The 12,001-nt window shown below is 43.0% G+C and overlaps 1 protein-coding gene across 1 annotated transcript; it reads left to right on the top strand.

The window, feature by feature from the left end:
• Positions 1-6,290: 6,290 nt before the first annotated feature.
• Positions 6,291-11,550, top strand: LOC136476600 (probable serine/threonine-protein kinase At1g54610). Its single transcript, XM_066474496.1, has 9 exons — positions 6,291-6,405; positions 6,526-7,376; positions 7,955-8,239; positions 8,319-8,636; positions 9,197-9,424; positions 9,909-10,009; positions 10,110-10,194; positions 10,541-10,999; positions 11,250-11,550. The coding sequence occupies exons 2-9, from the start codon at positions 6,807-6,809 to the stop codon at positions 11,460-11,462; spliced, it is 2,259 nt and encodes a 752-aa protein (XP_066330593.1). The 5' UTR covers positions 6,291-6,405; positions 6,526-6,806; the 3' UTR covers positions 11,463-11,550.
• The last annotated feature ends 451 nt before the right edge of the window (positions 11,551-12,001 follow it).

Raw genomic sequence — 12,001 nt, 5'->3', positions numbered from 1 at the left:
TAGAAGTGTTGTTGGTGCTTTGCAGTACTTGACTCTTACCAGACCAGATATATCATACTCAGTAAACAAAGTTTGTCAGTTTCTACATGCACCAACTACAGTTCATTGGGCTGCAGTTAAAAGAATATTAAGGTACTTAAAACAGTGTACATCACTGGGGTTAAAATTGCATAAGACATCCTCTACTTTGGTGAGTGCTTTTTCAGATGCAGATTGGGCTGGCAGTGGAGATGATAGAAGATCCACAGGTGGTTTTGCTGTATTTCTTGGGTCCAATCTTGTGTCATGGAGTGCTCGCAAGCAGAGTACAGTTTCTAGATCGAGTACAGAATCAGAATACAAAGCAGTAGCTGATGCAACTGCTGAGGTGATGTGGATACAAACTTTACTTAGAGAATTAAATATTAATAGTCCAGAGGCTGCCAAACTATGGTGTGATAATATTGGTGCCAAGTATTTGTCGGCTAACCCGGTGTTTCATGCAAGAACAAAACACATAGAGGTTGATTATCACTTTGTCAGGGAACGAGTTGCACGAAGATTATTAGATATTGAGTTTGTCTCATCAGGAGATCAGATTGCAGATGGATTTACAAAGGCATTGTCAGTGCGACTTTTGGAAAACTTCAAGCACAATCTCAACATGACAAAGTTGTGATTGAGGGGGAGTGTTAACAGAATAGATATGTACGCATAACAGAAACGTGTGTACTGAGATAACTACAAGATAGGGATTAGTTTTGATAGATCAATCTGTAAAGCTACGGCTGTTAGCATCTCCCTATTTTAGCTAGTTTGGTACGGTGTAATCTATATATGTACACGCCACGGTCGAGGCTGTTTCGGCTAATTTAATTAACACGCAATCACCGGCGAACCCAAGCTAGGGTCACGGTGTTCCTCCTATCCTGCGCCTCTGATCTTTCAGTCCTTGCCATATCAAGAAGTGTACGGTTCTTCCTCTCTACTACACCATTTTGTTGAGAGGTGTAAGGAGTTGAAAACTCATGCTTGATACCCTCATCATCAAGAAACTCTTCAACTAGAGTGTTCTTGAATTCGATCCCATTGCCACTTCTTATCTTTTTGATAGGAAGACCAAACTCTCTTTGTGCCCTTTTTACAAATGTCTTAACTTTCTCTTGTACTTGGGACTTATCATAAACAAAGAACACTCAAGTGAAATGGGAATAATCATCAACAATAACTAGACCATATTTATTACCTCCAATGCTTATATAGGCGACCGGTCCAAAGAGATCTATGTGAATCAACTCCAACGGTTGTGTGGTGGTCATGATGCTCTTTGGTGGGTGAGGTACACTTACTCGCTTTTCCAGCTTGGCAAGCACTACAAATCCTGTCTTTCTCAAATTGAATATTGGTTAGTCCAAGGATGTGGTTGTCTTTTAGGAGTTTGGTCAAGTTCATCATCCCAACATGAGCTAGTCGGCGATGCCATAGCCAACCCATGCTAGATTTTGCCACTAAACAAGTCTTAAGCTTAGCTTTCCCTTTGCTGAAATCAACTAGGTAAAGCTTGTTCTTAAGGTGACCCGTAAAGACAATAGTAGAATCATCCCTCTTAGAGACTTCCACACCCTTATCCGTGAAGAGACAATTATAGCCCATCTCACATAATTGAGAAACAAACAACAGATTGTACTTCAAGGAATCAACATGTAAGACATTTATAATTAAATGATCAAGTGTAATAGATACTTTACCAAGTCCAATCACACCCCCTTTTGAATTGTCACCAAATATGATATTCTCATCTGATTTTGTAGTTGGGGAGTATGATGAGAACATACTCCTTTCTCCGGTCATATGATTTGTACAGTCGCTGTCAAGCACCCAACTTGACCCGCCGGAGGAGTATGCCTGCAACACAAGTTTAGTTCCTAGTTTTAGGTCCCCAAATATTCTTGGGGCCTTGCATGTTAGTCACAAGAACTTTAGAAACTCAAATGAAAGCATTATGATAAACATTTCGACCATTGCCAATAAACTTGGCAAACACCTCCCCCTTGTTGTTGTGCTGCAAAACAAAGTTAGAATCCAAACATTATGGAGGTGTTTTTGCTTTTGGTTAGTAAGCATATCTATTTGGAATGACCCAGATAGATTTCTTTGGTTTCTAGACAACCTGCTCTGGATGAGACACCTTCTTCTTGGGCTTGACATGAGCAGATGAGTAGGAGGTGGTCTTCCCTTTTCTGTGGGGGGCGGCATTGCCGCCCTTCACAGCGGCACTACCGCCCATAGGCCGCGGTGCTGCTCTAGGCTGACTTTGTGCCACCATCTGTGTAGACCTATCTGTACCTTCCTGCCCTTTGTTCATGAACTGAACACACTCATATCCATTTATTACCTTTCTCCCATTGGTTTTACCTTCATGAGTGTGCCCAAACCCATCTTTGATGCGTGGATTTCTTCCATCTTTGTATTGTGGCCTCTTTGGTTTTTCACCTTTGCCACCAGTAGGTTTCTTGCCTTTCATGCATCTTTTTCCTAACATAGCATTGAGCCTAGCAATCTCCTTTTTCATAACCTCCAAGTTTGCAAGGTTAGTGGAATGAACATTTAAGTCAAGATTATGGTAATTTCCACATCCTTGGCTAGTGGAGGGAATAGAAGTGTCATTTGTGTTGGAGGGAAGTGGAGTGCTCTCACATAGAAGGTTATATTGCTTCTCAAGTTTGTTGTGCTTTTCAACTAAGACACAATACTTGTCATTGAGTGCAATATTTGCCTTTTTTGTGAGAGCATGTTCTCTTTATTCTTCGGCCAAGGCCTTGTTCAAAGAGTCCACCTCATTTCTCTCTAACTCAAGAGCTTCTTTGCAGCCAATATACATCTTTTCGGTTTCCTCAAGATAATCATCTCTATCGGCTAGCTCGGCTTTGACACTTTCTAATTCCTCCATTAGATTCATGATAAAGAGCTTGGTCTTAGAATCTAATTTTTTAGTCAATTTAGCATATTTCTCAACATCACTAGTATTATCATCACTAGAATCACTAAGTTCACTACTAGAGATGTCACTAGGAGGTGAGGGAGATTTGGCTCTTCATTTTACCTTCTCACCCTTTGCCATAAGACAAACATGAGTGGAGCGGTGGTCATCATCATCGGACATGTTGTTGAAGAGCCTTGATGTAGAGGATGGCTTTTGAATAGCCACGGTTGTAACTTTCACATCCTCTTCACTTGACTCCTTAGTTGAGTCCCACTCATGCCCAATGTGTGCCTCTCCCATTTGTTTGTATCTCTTTTTGTGTTCATGCTTGCCTTCATTGTTGTCCCTCTTGTATTTATTTTATTTCTTGTCATAGGGACACTTAGCAATGAAGTGCTTTGTGCTACCATAATTATAGCAAGTCCTCTTCTTTTTGTTGGGGAACCTTCTTTGTACTATTTTATACCCATTCTTTTTAACCCCTTGTGATAGCTCTTCATGAACAAAGCCATGTCATCAATCTTCATATAATCAGCCCCATCATCTTCATCTTCACTTGAGGATAAACTTGGATCATCATTTTGTCGAGTTGACTTGATTTCCTTGGGTTGACTTGTTGATGCTTGCTTGCTGCCCTTTGCCTTGTTGGAGATACCTTGATTGCTTGATTTATTGGCCTTGAGAGCTACTTCCTTGATTTTCATGCCTTCTAGCTTGGCTTGCAACTCACCAAGTCTTCTCCTCTCATTAGCTTCTTCTCTTTGCATGTCAAATGTCAACAATCTTCCAAGCACATCATTGGGTGTGAAGTGCTCAAACTTCTTATCCCTAATCAAGGTGACTACGGTCTCATTTCTTGGTGAGTAGGCTTTCAACATAACCTTCACCACTTTGTGATCATCAAGCTCATCACATCCACAGCCTCTAATCTTGCCCACCAAGGTCATCAATCTATCAAACATCTCTTGTGGCCCCTCTCCATCTACAATCACGAACCTATTGAGCTTGGCCATCAACAAATCAATCTTTGCCTTTCTTACTTTATCAACACCTTCATGTGCTAGATGCAAAGTGTCCCAAATCTATTTTGCAACATTGACATTCATCACTTGGTTGTACTCATTTTCATCCAAGGCACTAAGAAGAATACTTGTGGCTTGGCCATTGAGATGGACAACAGCTAGTTCTTCATTTGTTGGTGCTTCGAGATCTTCTGGTGGCTGCAATCTATTCACCACAATCTCCCAAAGACCGGGGTGAAGACCTATAAGATAGGCACTCATCAAGTGCTTCCACTTGGCAAAATTTGTCCCATCAAAATGAGGCAACTTGCCCACAGGCACATTGACAAAAGATCTTTTGTTATGGTTAGACAAATAAGAATAATTAAAGGATATGGCGGCATATTTGTTCTTGTTGTTGTTGCTGCCCTTGTCCTTGCTATCCTTCTTTTTGTCCTTGCTCTTCACCTCCTTGCTATCTTTTGAAGTATGGTATGACACATCATCATCTCCATCGTCTGAGCTACTAGAGAGCTCACTAGATGATGCATCATACTCATTCTTCTCTTGCTCTTGAGCTCTTGCTGCCCTTCTCTTAGCTCTTGCCTCTCTTGTGATTCTTCTAGCTTTTTTTCTCTTCTTGTCTTTGAGCCGCTGTTCTTCCTTCTTCTTTTCTCTAACCTCTCTTGTTGCGATCTTTACAACTTTTCTTTCTTTTCTTGCCTTTCTTCTTTCGGCATCGGTGGTCTTGGGTTCTTTGATTGTGGCATCACTTGCTGTGGACATGGACAGCTCACTGCTGCTGCCAACATTCTCGACGTGCACACCACTTGCGTCCGCAACGCGAACGGTCTTTGAACCTTCTCCTTCTTCCATACTTCACGCGATAAAGCGTATACGAAGCAACCTCGCTCCAATACCACTTGTAGGATCTACAGGAAGATAAAGAAGGCCTAGAGGGGGGGTGAATAGGCCTGTAAAAATTCAACTCAAAACTCTGTTAGAATAGAGGGTGGCACTACCGCTCTACGAAAAATAATCCAACACAGTTGAGATTTAACAGAGATGAACCTGACCCCACTAGCTGCTTAATCCTGCAATATAACTTCAAAATCCAGTTCGAAGACTAGATACCACAGAAACTTCACACAAATGTGAATCGAGCAACTAAACCCTAACAACATGTATAGTAAAGATGAAGCACGCAAGACACAAGATTTATCTCGTGGTTCAGCTCACCACTAAGGTTTGCCTAAGTCCACGTTGTTAAGGAAGCCACAAAAGGCTTGAGCTTGCCACAAAGGCTTACCTTACCATCGTTCTCAAATCAAGAAAGTGAACTCTTAAAATGAGGGGTGATTTCTTAGCTTTTGAATGGGGTTACAAACCTCCCAAGGCTGCCATACAAGTTGGCAAGCACAAGGGCGACGCCTAGCCGGCTAGGAGCAAGCTCCAAGAGTAACAAACCCTAGAACCGTCGGCCAAACATGAACCAAATGCTCTTAGACTTTGGGAATCAGTGGATCTTCTCTCCAATCGAGTTTTGCTGTCTTTTCTCTCAAGTTTTGATGGTTGGAATCAAGGATTAGCTTGAGGGATGGAGGAGCAACAATGAAGGAGAGAGGTGAGCTTTTGATTTGTCTTATTTCGAGCAGAATGACTGAGTGAAGAAGATGACCGTTGTGGGCTGGGCCTGAAGGGTATAAATACCCCCCCGAGCCCAACGATCAGTTAAGGGCGGCACTGCCGCTCTTAACAGGGTGGCACTGCCGTCCTAGCCAAAACAGGTAATATGATATCAAATTTGGCTGGCTGTTTTGACTAGGTGGAAGGATGTAAATCTGTGAATTTGAGCATCTGATTCAACAGTTGACCAACTGTCCTAAAATCCCTCTTAATGGTACAGCTTTCCCTAAACTCAAATTCAAAATATAAAAGAATTTAAACCTCCTTTGAGCTAGGTCTGGCAACCTTTTATAATTAGGACACCTACAACCTGTTCATCATCCTCATTCTTCAATTCCCTGCTTATCATCTCGATAAATCTCATTAGTCCTCTAATTTGGTGGTCATCAGTACCAAAACTCACAATAGAGTTTGATTGCACTTACATAGCTCCGTGCTCATGGCTCTTCTTTTGCCTTCGCCATTGGAAATGGAAAGTTTTGGGTAGCGGACCCTTTTACTGTGTATGACCCAATGTATGAAATGAGTATCATGTTTAGGTAAGTCCTGTTGGAAATAGTCTAATGGCCTTGCATAAAAAAAAAATCTCAAAAATAAAAATACCCGAACAAAAAGGAAATCGACCAACTGACCAAGTGCTTGCCAAAAACCAAACCAAACAGAACCAGGACCAAAGCAAAAGGCCATCACTGACGGCAAGAGAGAGAGGAGGGGAGATCTCCCGAGGGCCGACGTCTCGCGATTTCCGGCGGCAAGGTTCGGTTTTGATCCCAACCCCAGGCTCCCCACCCCGATTCTCCCCCATCCCATTCCCAGTCGCCCGCCGCTTCCGGCGGAGCAACCGGAGGAAAAGATCCCGATTATCTTTTTCTCCAGTTGCAGTTCGTGGTGGGCGCCGCCCGCCGCCGCCTCCGTGTTGCGCGGTTCCTATTCGGCAGCTGCTGGGGTGAGGGGGGAGCGCGTGCGGTGGGATTCCCGGTCGGATCTGTGGAGGGGGGCAGCTTTCCTGCTCCAATTCGGTCGGCCAGCAATGAGGGTCCTTGAATCTTGTTGATGCGCGCGGCCAGATGCGGGAGGCGTACTGGGAGAAGGTTTCTTGAAATCTTCGTCTGGGCTTCGTGGAGTGAGGTCCCGCGCCGGGATCGCCCCGTCGTCCTATGGGCTGTGTCAGTTCCAAGCAATTCCACGGCGGGGACGACCATGGGGACGGCAAGCCGCGCCGGCGGCCCTCGAGCAACTCGCTGAAGCGTCTGGTTAGTTACAGTTCCAGCAAGAGGCATGAGGACTTGGAAGAGGAGGATGAGGAAAGGGTGCCTGTGCCAGTCACGTCCTCAAGCGCCGCACGCCACGTCGGGAACGACGCCAGCATGGCGAGGCTGATCCGGAAGCCTCCAGCACCGGTGGTTGAGGTTGTGCCGGCATTGCCGGAGGAGGCTGCCACTTTGGCGGTTGGTGCAGTTGATGCAGAAAGGGCGGTTGCTGCAACGACTGGGAATCGGAAGCGGCCTCCAGTGGATGTACAAGTCAATGGTGCGGCGGAGCAAGAGCCGAGGAGCGGTGGTGGTAGGACGGAGGGGGAGGCCAAACCAAGGATCAGGGATGTGCCCAATGGCGTCCAGGGGGAGCACGTGGCGGCAGGGTGGCCAAGATGGCTCACAGAGGTCGCGGCAGAGGCGGTTCGTGGGTGGCAACCTCGGAGGGCCGAGTCTTTTGAGAAGTTGGATAAGGTTTGTAATTGTGGTGACCATTATTTTTGCGACAAATTTATCATCATTGCTACCTTTTCCATTGGCTATCTTCTGGATCATCATTATGAGTTATTTCCTATTGGGCATAACTGTTTTTAGGTTGTTTATGGCTTATGATATTTTGATAGGTGTTGGACAAAACATGTTTATAGGGTTCATAGAATTTTTGAAATGTCATTCTTGAGGGTTTGAACTAGTTAGAAAGAAAACAAATTGCAACACTAGAAATATAGGCTTATGATATTTTTGTATGTTTATTTATTATTTTGTACCACCTGGTCATGCTATTCCATTTCTGGCATAAAATGCATTACTAGCTCCAAAGTCTAGACAGACTAACACAGTGCGCAAAGTAGACAAACAAAACATCCGCCATCTTTGATCAATGCTGCTCCTACTACACGACAACTAAATTATCACATTTAATACAGCCGTTTTATACTTTTTGTAACAGAATGCAACATTATGGAATAAGTTCCTGTTTACAATTTGAACTAGTATTGAGCCACTGATCCTATGTGACCTTACTTTTCTCGTTTCATCTTTAAATATTTCAGATAGGACAAGGTACATATAGCAGCGTTTATAAAGCACGTGATCTTGAGAACGGAAAAATTGTGGCTCTGAAGAAAGTTCGGTTTGCCAATATGGACCCTGAGAGTGTCCGATTTATGGCAAGGGAAATTCACATCTTAAGAAGGCTTGATCATCCAAATGTTATCAAACTTGAAGGTTTGGTGACGTCACGCATGTCAAGCAGCTTGTATCTTGTATTTGAATACATGGAGCACGACCTTGCAGGACTTGCAGCTACACCTGGCTTAAAATTCTCAGAACCTCAGGTTTACCCTCTAGATTTCTCATTTGGCTTTCCATTTGTATTGAGGTTTAAGTTCTCACTTCGAAAATTGGTCATTTCAGGTCAAGTGTTACATGCAACAGCTACTTTCTGGACTTGACCATTGTCATAACCGTGGTGTTTTGCATCGTGATATAAAGGGTGCAAATCTCCTACTTGACAATAATGGAATTCTAAAAATAGCAGATTTTGGTCTAGCTACATTCTTTAATCCCAACCAAAAACAACATTTGACAAGTCGTGTAGTAACATTGTGGTACCGGCCTCCTGAGCTTTTGTTGGGTGCTACTAACTACGGGGCTTCAGTTGATCTATGGAGTGCCGGTTGCATTCTTGCTGAGTTGCTATCAGGGAAGCCTATCATGACAGGACGAACTGAGGTAACTGTTTGGCTATTCTTGCTGTGATCAAACTTGCAGATGGTTGCATTATAGGAATAATGCAGTATTCTTTGCCTGCCATAACCTAAACAATGCTATAATATTTCTGCAAATCTGTCATTTCTTTTATTACACTATGTCATTTCTTTTATTACACTATCTGTTAGAACAAATTTGGTGCATTAAAGGTTTAGAGATGAATGCGAGTGAGTTCTTTTGAGTACTAGGGTATTTTCAGTTAAGAATCTAAAAATGTCAAGGAAAATGATATGATCTTTAGCTAAAGATGCCTGTAGTTTATTCACTAAGACATCATTAGTGTTTTAATATGTGTATCTGACAACATATTCTTATTATTAACATGCATAAAGGTTGAGTGACAATAGGCCTATTTTTACTTCCACATGGACCAATACCAGTTTGAAGTAAATAATATTATCTGTACCTTTTTATCTTCATGATAAATGGTTAATTTATTTGTCATACATCCTTGTAGCTTTAGATTTTTGAACATCAATATGAATGTACAATGATCTGTTCTTTTGTGTTCACTCATACAGGTGGAACAGTTGCACAAGATTTTTAAGCTTTGTGGTTCACCATCAGAGGAGTTTTGGGCTAATTTGAAGTTATCCCGAGCTACCATATTCAAGCCTCAGCATCCGTACCGCCGATGTGTGAATGATGTATATAAGGACTTCCCTACTACTGCTTTAACACTTCTGGACCATCTACTTGCCGTAGAACCTGGGAATAGGGGTACCGCTGCATCTGCCCTTGACAGTGAAGTAAGTACTGGCCCTTACATTTGTTGATCTGCATGTCTTGGCCATGTGTGCTAAATTGGCCCTTCCATTTCTTGATCTGCATGTTTGGTGTATTGCCTGCACTAAGTTATCAAACTGTGATGCATAGCGTACTTCTGCAGTCTTTGCCCTGTTGGTCTAACTGCCCGCACCCTCCCCCCCCCCCCCACCCCCCTTTATTCTTTATTTATAGCTAAACGTGGACTTTGGCATTGTCATAATTTCTTTCAACTTTTTTCTGTGATTTTTCTTTCTTGTTCCTTGGGCCCTAGGGGTTCTTTCTCTTGTTTCCGTGAAATGACTTTTACTCTTTTACATTTGGACATGCATATGAGATGCTAAAACTGCTCCTAGCCTCCTAGGTTTATGTGTTTCATACATCCAAGCAATGGTATGGATCTGGTTGTTCAATCCAGAAATACAAGTTTAGTGATATTGCTGTTAATTCGTTGTTTTCTTTTTATAGTTCTTTACAACAAAGCCTTATGCCTGCGATCCATCAAGTCTACCCAAATATCCCCCAAGCAAGGAATACGATGCTAAGCTTCGAGATGAAGAAGCTAGGAGGTGATTCCCTCTCAGAAACCATGACATGCTAAGAATCTACATTACCAATCTTCTGTTCTCGACATTTCGTATTCAATCCAAGCGCATGGCTTCTTTATAGGCAAAGAGCAGCTGCTAAAGGACAGGAAGCTGAAGCTGGACGGAGGAAGCAACTTCCTGCACCCGATGGCAATAATGGATTGCAGGTACTGGGATTCACTTGAAATATCAAGGTCTTTTACGTTCTTGTTCTTTTTTTGCTGGTGCCAAAATGGTAACAGTATTTGGCTTTCGAAATATTGCTGGGAGATTATTGAATTATCGAAGTACCACATGTTAGGAGTTCCGTGAATCTTACTGAACACATGATTCAATACTGTCGTTAGCAGTCTACATAACCATCCAAGTATTCGCTTGGGAGTTTGTATGAATCTGCAATGCATAGATTCTACATATTCAATTCCAGAACGAAATATACCATGTATATCAACTAATGCTGTCGTATTCTGCTGTTTCTTGTTACTGAATATTTTGTGTTCCATGACTTCGCAGCACCGCCGAGTTCAGGCGAATCCCAAAAGCAGCAGTTACAAGTTCACTCCAAAGGAGGATGCTGTTTCTGGATTTCCAATCGATCTGCCAGCAAGAGCTGCAGACAATGGTTACCCTCAGCGTGTTCCTTTGATGCAAGCTGGCCGTTCTTCCTCCACTCTGGGCAGATCAAGTGGAATGGATCCAAAGGCCCAAAGATTTCACACCTCCCAAATTATTACTGCTGAGATGTCCAACCAATCTACTGCATCTGGGCAGCGAGGCAATGCTCCTAAGATGTCTAACCTTGGGGAAAGTGCCAGGAGACAATATTTGAGGGAGCATCGGTCCAGTTCAAGATACAGTCAGCTCACTGGTGCTGACCCTTCTGACAGACCTGAATGGAATCATCAATTCCAAGAAAGACCATCATCTTCCCATCGGAAAGATGATGCTGCGGCAAACAAAGAGCCTACAGTGGTGAGTTTTGAACATCCACGGTTGTTTAAATAGATGTTTTGTCTAAATGTCTTCGTAAAATAGTCTTCGGTCATTGCATATAGTAAACGGTTTTATTCCTCCATTCCTATATGCTGTTGACTCTTAGAGATTTATATAGACACTTTTGTGTCATTCTATAGAATGCTTGGAATGTGTTTGACACATGCCTGCCAAAGTGTAGGAATCAGTTTATTGGTGCGATATGATGAGAATTTTTCTCCTTGTTCAGGTGAATGGCACAAAGAAGAACAGAATCCACTATTCGGGACCATTGATGCCTCCTGGAGTGAACATGGATGAGATTCTTAGAGAGCATGAGCGACAGATCCAACAAGCGGTGCGAAGAGCCCGCCTTGACAAGGGAAAGGGAAAGCTCAGCGGTGAGAGAGACCAGTCAGAGGCACTGCTGTATACTACCGGGAATGTCAGGGCTGACAGCTAAAAAAGTTCAGTTTGGTGTTGGCCCCCCGAGTTGAGCAATCATCAAAAACATAGCAAATAGCATTGAATCCTTTTTATATCACCCCCCCCCCCCCCCCCCCCCCCCCCCCCCTCAAGTGGAGAGGTTTTTGTTTTGCCAGAAACTCCACCCCTGATGCGGTTTGGTTCTGTAGAGATTTACTGCCCCAGAGTTTAGCATAGGCTGTCTGAAATATTTTCTGAAGATTTGTTGGTTATCCATAGTCAATTGTATATCTCCAGAGTATCCTCCCCAAAAATGAAAATTGATCCATACACCTGTTTTGGCATATGACAAGATGAATACAAATCGAAATACAGGCCACTGCTATCCTCAGAACTCTGACGTTGTGATTCTGAATGTACTGATGCCTGAGTGATGTGTTTTATCCAGTTTGGATTGCTCTGGGCATCCAAAAATCAAAGTTGGATGGTTTTCTCGAAAATCATCCTGGTTTCATTGACAGGGCATCTACATGAACTTTTTTTTTTTGAAAGTAATGGCAGGAGCTCTGCCCTTCA

This window comes from Miscanthus floridulus, chromosome 8 (assembly GCF_019320115.1).
Source record: "Miscanthus floridulus cultivar M001 chromosome 8, ASM1932011v1, whole genome shotgun sequence".
Lineage (NCBI taxonomy): Eukaryota > Viridiplantae > Streptophyta > Magnoliopsida > Poales > Poaceae > Miscanthus > Miscanthus floridulus.
This window is presented reverse-complemented; position numbering and strand designations above follow the sequence as displayed.

Coding starts and splice junctions, on each gene's coding strand:
- LOC136476600 (XM_066474496.1), top strand. CDS start 6,807: ATGGGCTGTGTCAGTTCCAAGCAATTCCACGGCGGGGACGACCATGGG. Junction 8,637..9,196: donor TCATGACAGGACGAACTGAG/GTAACTGTTTGG, acceptor TCACTCATACAG/GTGGAACAGTTGCACAAGAT. Junction 10,010..10,109: donor CGAGATGAAGAAGCTAGGAG/GTGATTCCCTCT, acceptor GCTTCTTTATAG/GCAAAGAGCAGCTGCTAAAG.